At 49.6% G+C, this 6436-nt stretch overlaps 3 protein-coding genes across 4 annotated transcripts; 1 reads left to right on the forward strand and 2 right to left on the reverse strand.

Moving 5' to 3' along the window:
• Position 1: 1 nt before the first annotated feature.
• Septin2 (septin 2) lies at positions 2–2135 on the reverse strand. Its single transcript, XM_017246351.3, has 2 exons — positions 1893–2135; positions 2–1333 (listed from the first exon to the last, which is right to left on the reverse strand). Exons 1-2 carry the CDS (start codon positions 2038–2040, stop codon positions 222–224), a joined length of 1260 nt encoding a protein of 419 aa, XP_017101840.1. The 5' UTR covers positions 2041–2135; the 3' UTR covers positions 2–221.
• Positions 2136–2194: 59 nt separating this feature from the next.
• On the forward strand, positions 2195–4558 carry Srp72 (signal recognition particle 72). Its single transcript, XM_017246345.3, has 4 exons — positions 2195–2406; positions 2471–3507; positions 3567–4249; positions 4307–4558. Exons 1-4 carry the CDS (start codon positions 2295–2297, stop codon positions 4434–4436), a joined length of 1962 nt encoding a protein of 653 aa, XP_017101834.1. The 5' UTR covers positions 2195–2294; the 3' UTR covers positions 4437–4558.
• A 2-nt stretch (positions 4559–4560) lies between these two features.
• Positions 4561–6432, reverse strand: Pus1 (Pseudouridine synthase 1). 2 transcript variants are annotated; one of them, XM_070280718.1, is made up of 4 exons: positions 6087–6432; positions 5538–6023; positions 5204–5480; positions 4561–5149 (listed from the first exon to the last, which is right to left on the reverse strand). In XM_070280718.1, the coding sequence occupies exons 2-4, from the start codon at positions 5965–5967 to the stop codon at positions 4624–4626; spliced, it is 1233 nt and encodes a 410-aa protein (XP_070136819.1). In that variant the 5' UTR covers positions 5968–6023; positions 6087–6432; the 3' UTR covers positions 4561–4623. The 2 variants fall into 2 exon arrangements, with proteins under 2 accessions (XP_070136819.1, XP_017101836.2); XM_017246347.3 differs by having other exon boundaries at positions 6083–6432.
• Positions 6433–6436: the final 4 nt, after the last annotated feature.

Here is a 6436-nt window from a genome sequence, read left to right on the forward strand (position 1 = left end):
GTTTATTTTTTAAAATACTAAGTTCGATTTATTCGTTAGTTGTAAATACATAATCATATATGTCTGCGTACATATGCGTGTAGGTGTGTATATATATGTTAATATTTGAATTAAACTTAATAGTACAAATGAAAGACAACGAGATGAGAAAGCAATAATTACTTTGGGATAAGCGAGCCGCACATAATCCGTAACCGGCTGACCGGCGCTTCCTCCGACTCCTACTTCTTCTTACTCTTTCCTAGGGTGAGCGTATGGTGGGCGGAGGCAAGCTGCTGCTTGCGCCGCTGGAAATCGAGGTAATCCTCCTCGAGGGCTTTGCGCGACTCCTCCAGCTTGCGCTTCTCCTCGGCGTGGTCCCGCTTCAGCTTTTCGAACTTTGCGTGGAGATCCTTCTCGCTCTCCTTTAACTCGGCCTCCTTCTCCTTGACCCGCTGCACGAACATCTGGCGCACTTCCTCTTCTTTCGACTGCAGTTCGGCCAGATGGTTGGAGCGTTTAGCTTCGAACGTCTGCTGGAACGAGATGGGTTTGTTCTCGCTGTCCACATCGCTGAAGCCCATTTGCTCCAGCCGTTTTTGCCGGTAGAGCTCGTAGTGTCGAGTGTGCGTCTTCTCCCGCATATCCTCCATGTTGGTGCGGATCAGCATCTCACGCAACTTGACAAAGTCGCAGTGAGTCTCGTTCTCCACCTGTACCGTACCCCAGGGATATTGACGAGCCCGGATCAGCTTGTTGCCCACCTTGATGAACTCCGTGCTGCCCACAACGGCAAATGGAATGTGTGAGTTCATGCTGGTGTTGGTCTCGGCCACCGTCTCATCGTCGGTGGGGAACTGGTAGATGTGAACTCCATTGGTGTTCAGTTCCTGAATGATCTTTGCCTTGAAGCGCTGCAGCTCCACTTTGGAGATAGTATCGGCCTTAGCGATTACCGGAATAATGTTTACTTTGCTGTCCAGCTTTTTCATGCAAACCAGATCCAGCGACTTGAGTCCGTGGCCCGTGGGGCAGATGAAGTACAGACAGATGTGGATGCGGCTGTCATGGCACGTGACCAGCGAGCGCTTGATCTTCAGCTCTTCCTGCAAGTAGTTCTCGAATTGGGCGTCGATGTAGTCCACCACTGCCTTGAACGAATCGTCCTTGTTGATCTGGTCCCCGTAGCCCACGGTGTCGCAGATAGTCAGCTTGAGCCGCACGTTGCTCTCCTGCAGCTCGTAGGTGTGCGCCTTCAACTTGACGCTGGGCAGGGTGTGGGGGCTCGGCGTCGACTCGAAGCTGGTGTTGAAGAGCGTGTCCATCAACGTCGACTTGCCCAGTCCGGTCTCGCCTGCGGAGAAGGTGCGGAATGGAAACGGAAATGGGGGTCAGTCTCATATCGAATGAATCTCCTCAATTGGCCACTTGGGCGCTTTACATTGGTGTCAGGGTGAAATTGTAGAAAGCAGCGGAGGAAATCGATTGGCCGGCACTCTGCATACTAATCGTATCAGAGCGTCTGCTTGTCAATTGTTTGCCCATTTGTGTACATTTGAACGGGGTATCTGTGTTTGTAAAGTGAATCAGCTCCACTTTACAAGAGCAATAAACTTCAAACGAAAACACTTAAGGGGGGAACTTTTCAGATAAAAATGTTTTGAAATATTTACATTAAACGTCTTTCAAAATATCTTGATGATCATTTAAAAAATATTATTCTATTCTTTAAAAAATATTCAAAATAAATATTTTGTAAACAGCAGAAACAAATCCTCAATTTTAAAAGAATATAAAAAGTTAAAAGATACTATTTTCTTGAACTCAGGTGTATGTACATGCATTTGGGATTGGGTTGATTCACTGTGCCGCATACACACACAGATACACGAACTGCACCCAAATATACACACCTATACACATGACGTTAAAGACGAATCCGTTCTGCACGCTCTTATTGACCAACTGGTCCGGCAGGCTATCGAAGCCGACATGACCGGACTGCTTCAGGGTGCGGAGGTGCACCTCCTTCTTGTTAACAAAATCCACTTCAGCTGCCATTTTCACAAATCCTACGCGATCAATTAATTTAACGACAAAAAATCGTACAAGAGGCGTCGCCCAGTGTGCCCGTGGAGAGTGCTGCTGCAAATCCCGACCTCGGCAAATACCAGAATATACCGTAATACTGCTGGGCCCCACAAGGGACAAGGTGGCAACTCCATTTGCTGATGTGTCTTACCTGTCAAACTGCAAGTCGAAAGTTAAAAGTTCGCAGTTGTTTTGTCGTTTGATAAGCCTGATAAGTAACAAGGATGTCGAAGGACGCCAATCCCAAGGAGGCGCTGATCAAGGCGGCCTACGCCGATGTGCACAAGTTTGGCAACAATCGCGAGTTCGACAAGGCCGTCAAGGCGGTGAATCGCAGTAAGTGGAGCAGCCCCCTTCCTTACAATCAGCATGTGCTAAGCCCCCTTATTCGTTTCGCTAGTCTTGGGCGTTGCTCCCGACGATCCCACAGCCCTCCACTGCAAGGTAGTGTGCCTGGTGCAGCTTTCCAAGTTTGAGGAGGCGTACAAGTTCATCGAGAAGAATCGCCTGTCCTCGCTGGCTTTCGAGAAGGCCTACTGTGAGTATAGGCTCAATAAGCAGGTGCAGGCTTTGAAGACCATCGATGATACGGGACTGCAGCCCCTGCCCCCGAACTTGAAGGAGTTGCGCACCCAGGTGTTGTACCGCCTGGAGCGTTATGACGAGTGCCTCGATGCGTATCGCGATATCATCAAGAACACCAGCGACGACTACGAAGACGAGCGCCGGACCAATCTCAGTGCAGTAGCCGCCAACCTCGCCGTGGATAAGAACAAGGAGGTGCCCGAGGTGCCGGAGGACACCTATGAGCAGTACTTCAACAGTGCCTGCATTCAGTCGAACCGCCAGAAGTATGCTGAGGCGGAACGCAAGCTGCGCACCAGCGAGAAGCTCTGCCGCGAGTTCCTCGAGGAGGAGGGTGCTTCAGAGGAGGAGATAACCGAGGAGGTGGATGTCATCCGTGTTCAGCTAGCCTACTGCCTGCAGCAGCAAGGCAAGATCAAGGAAGCAGCCACTATCTACGCCGACTGTTTGCGCCACAAACCCAAGGATGCTGCATTGGTTGCAGTGGCCAGCAATAATTCAGTGGTGATCAACAAGGATCAGAATGTTTTCGACTCCAAGAAGAAGATTCGTGCCGCCCTAGCAGATGCCTGCGAGCCTAAGCTTACTTCTCGCCAGAAGCAGGTCATCGCACTCAACAACTGCCTATTGGCGCTCTACACGAACGCCGGCGACCAGGTGCAACAACTGAGCCAGAAGCTGGCACAAACCTACCCGCAAGTGGAGTTTGAGGCGCTGCTTATCCGTTGCACCCAGCTGGCCAAGGACCGCAAGCACAAGGAAGCCATTGAACAGCTACAGAAGTTTGCATCCACCCACAAGTCGCATGCCTTTGTGAGCAAGTTTGCCATCATCCAGCTGCAGCTTCTTCAGGTAAGCTTTACTGTCCCTTCAAGAGAATCCCCTCGTTACTTACTTTTATCTCCTTTCAGGGAAGTCGCAAGGAGGCTATCGAAACTCTGCTGTCTTTGGGCGAGTCCAAGTACAAGCCTGGAATCGTATCCGCCCTGGTGTCGCTCTACTTGGGTACGGACAACAAGCCGGCGGCCTCAGCTCTGCTCAAGTCGGCTGTCGACTGGTACAAGAAGAACAACGTGAGCAGTGGGGACTTATCAGACATGTGGCGACAAGCTGCTGAGTTCCATCTGCGTGGAGGAGCCTCCGAAACAGCGGCCAGCTCGCTCGAAGAGCTTCTCAAGCTTAATCCCAGCGACACCAAGGTTCTGGCACAGCTTGTTATTGCCTATGCCCAGTTTCAGCCCAAGAAAGCCCTCGAGATTAGCCGAAAATTGCCCAAGCTTGAGACCCTTACCACGGCGTCGGAGATCGATGCCTTGGAGGCGGCCAACTGGGTGATGTCCACCAAGGCAGCCAAGAAGTCGGCTAATGCCAAGGTCGAGCCCTCCCCCAGTACTCCTTCGGAAAAGAAGAAGAGCCAAAACCGGAAGCGCAAGGGCAAGTTACCCAAAAACTACAATGCCGAAGTGGCTCCCGATCCAGAGCGGTGGTTGCCCAAGTACGAGCGAACTGGATTCCGAAAGAAGCGCGGCGGAGCACGCGGCAAGGATGTCATCAAGGGCTCTCAGGGCATGGCCTCCGGAGCTGCTGATCAATAGTGAGTTTTCCGAATAATACACTCTTGTTCGAAATATAATTTTCATATTTTTTGCAGCGATATGTCCAACCGCGTTAACTTGAGCAAGAATTCACCCGTCACGCCCGTCTACCAGGAAACAACCCCAGGTCCCAGGCAACAGCACCGCAAAGGAGGCCACAAAAAGAAGAAGGGCGGACGTTTCTAATTGAACATCGACTGCCGATATATCTTTTTTTTTACTTCCCAACGCCAATTATATAAACCGATCTTGCATGTTATCTTAAACTCTATTTCTCGCGAGCGGGAATAAAATACAAACGGAAAGTATGCGTTTCGATAGCTATTTTAGTAACATGTAGAGGCTGGAAACAGAACCCTTAAGCTATTTACTCCTACTCGTCATTATCATCATTGGGGCCTTCCTTATTCCGCTTGCCATCTGGCGGCGGAGGAGCTTCGTCCCGTCGCGTATCGTAGGAGTGATAGTGGAGGGTGCCCAACCAGTCCAGCATGTTGCGCTGCTCGGCCTCCGTTTTGTAGATCTGGCTAAAGATCTCCTTCTCAATGAACTCCTGGACTTGCTTTTCTTGCTTCTCCCAAGTCAGCGGGTTGTGAATACCGTCCTTCCCGTATCTATCATTGTAACGTTCATAGTGGACTGTGTCCAGAACTAAACCGAGTCCCGGGGCCATAGGAAGGTCAAGCCGTTCTTCGGTGAGTGCTCGTTCCAAACTCTCCGTCGTTGTGTTGCCGCGCACAATTGCAATCGCCAAACCCACCATCTTCCGAATCTGGTGCAACATGAAGCTCTGGCCCTTCACTTTCAGGGTGACGAACTCGATTTCCTGGGGACTAAGGAACGGGTCGCTGCTCACGAAGGACATGATGAAGCGTTTCGCCGATGGGTCGAGAAAGTTTCTAGGGGGTGTTCCGTAATTAGTTACAGTCGATTAATGTACTGAAAGATCTTACTTCTTGCTTGTGAAGTTATGGAAGTTTTTCGTGCCCTCATAGAGTTTTAGGGTGGCTCTCACTTTCTCCAGCAGCTCCGGAGTAATTCGGAAGGTGTCATGCAAGTCTTCGATCTTCTCCTCAGAGGACGCAAAGGACACTGTGGGCAGTGTGTACGTGTAAGTTCGAGCGTTGCACTGATCCTTCGCATTGAAGCCCTTGGTAACACGCTCTACCCCAAACAGTCGTATCTGCTCGGGAAGATCTGCGTTGAATGCTTCCAAGTCGAGCTCATCAGCTAGAAGAAACTGTTAGGTAGTTGGTTTTCCAAATCATATTTGTATCAAAAACTTACGCAGCTTAACGGAGCACACTTGGCGGGCCGCCGAGACACCTTTGTCGGTGCGAGCCGCTCGTTGAAAGCAGGCAATCTGGACCTGCTCGAAGCTGTCTTCCGTTATCCATTTGTGCTTCAGCATGGCCTTGAAGAGCTCCTCCTCTATGGTCTGCATGCCGGGGTTGCGCTGCATACCGTAGTAGTTGGCTCCGCAGTAACTCAGCAGAATAGCACTCTTCTTCCTCTTGACCCTATCGGCAGGATCGAAGGGCGCGCGTTTAACCCCGCTAGCCGCATCCTCTTCATCCTGCGTCTTCCAATCCACCCACTTCTTTCGTTTAAGTGTCCGCTTGATACGGTTGGTCTCCTTTACGCTCTCTTCGTCGGCCAGTTTCGCTGCCTTCCTGGCTTCGGTTTCCAACTCCAGCTTGTCCAGGGCCTCCGACATGGCAGCAGCAAAGGATTTTTGGCGGTGCCAGTGATATATCAAGGTTTTCAGGCGAACTGTTGTGTAGGAAAAACCATTAATATGTTTGATAAAACTAGTTCAAGTTTTAATTAACCTGCCTTGGAGGAGCAGCTCAAAATCATGCTAAACAACATTAAAAAAATACACTAAACCGCCGCACGTGCTAAAACAGCTGTTGCGTGTTGTGGAATTTTTCAAATAGATGCAATCGGTTGGCTATTGATTGCTTATGAGGCAATATTTTTAAAAGCCGACCTATTTCAGTTAGTTATATCTACCCACAAACCAAACTTGAGTAGAATTAAAGTTTAATAAATTAAAAATTAAACTTAGAACTTGGCTTGAACTGAATTCACGAAGCAAAGACACAAACCACGAAAACTTGAGAAATCGATATAGTTATCGATATGTTGATATATTATCAACAATCCTATCCTCCGCTCTATCA

The sequence above is a fragment of the Drosophila bipectinata genome, chromosome 3R, assembly GCF_030179905.1.
Source record: "Drosophila bipectinata strain 14024-0381.07 chromosome 3R, DbipHiC1v2, whole genome shotgun sequence".
Lineage (NCBI taxonomy): Eukaryota > Metazoa > Arthropoda > Insecta > Diptera > Drosophilidae > Drosophila > Drosophila bipectinata.

Excerpts from the sequence above, each read along its gene's own strand:
- Septin2 (XM_017246351.3), bottom strand. The coding sequence starts at position 2,040 with ATGGCAGCTGAAGTGGATTTTGTTAACAAGAAGGAGGTGCACCTCCGC. Across the intron at positions 1,334-1,892 it reads CTTTAACGTCATGTGTATAG|GCGAGACCGGACTGGGCAAG; the intron begins GTGTGTATATTT and ends CCTTCTCCGCAG.
- Srp72 (XM_017246345.3), top strand. The coding sequence starts at position 2,295 with ATGTCGAAGGACGCCAATCCCAAGGAGGCGCTGATCAAGGCGGCCTAC. Across the intron at positions 2,407-2,470 it reads CGTCAAGGCGGTGAATCGCA|TCTTGGGCGTTGCTCCCGAC; the intron begins GTAAGTGGAGCA and ends TCGTTTCGCTAG. Across the intron at positions 3,508-3,566 it reads TCCAGCTGCAGCTTCTTCAG|GGAAGTCGCAAGGAGGCTAT; the intron begins GTAAGCTTTACT and ends ATCTCCTTTCAG.
- Pus1 (XM_017246347.3), bottom strand. The coding sequence starts at position 6,122 with ATGTTGTTTAGCATGATTTTGAGCTGCTCCTCCAAGGCAG. Across the intron at positions 6,024-6,082 it reads GAGCTGCTCCTCCAAGGCAG|TTCGCCTGAAAACCTTGATA; the intron begins GTTAATTAAAAC and ends CCTACACAACAG. Across the intron at positions 5,481-5,537 it reads AGTGTGCTCCGTTAAGCTGC|CTGATGAGCTCGACTTGGAA; the intron begins GTAAGTTTTTGA and ends AGTTTCTTCTAG.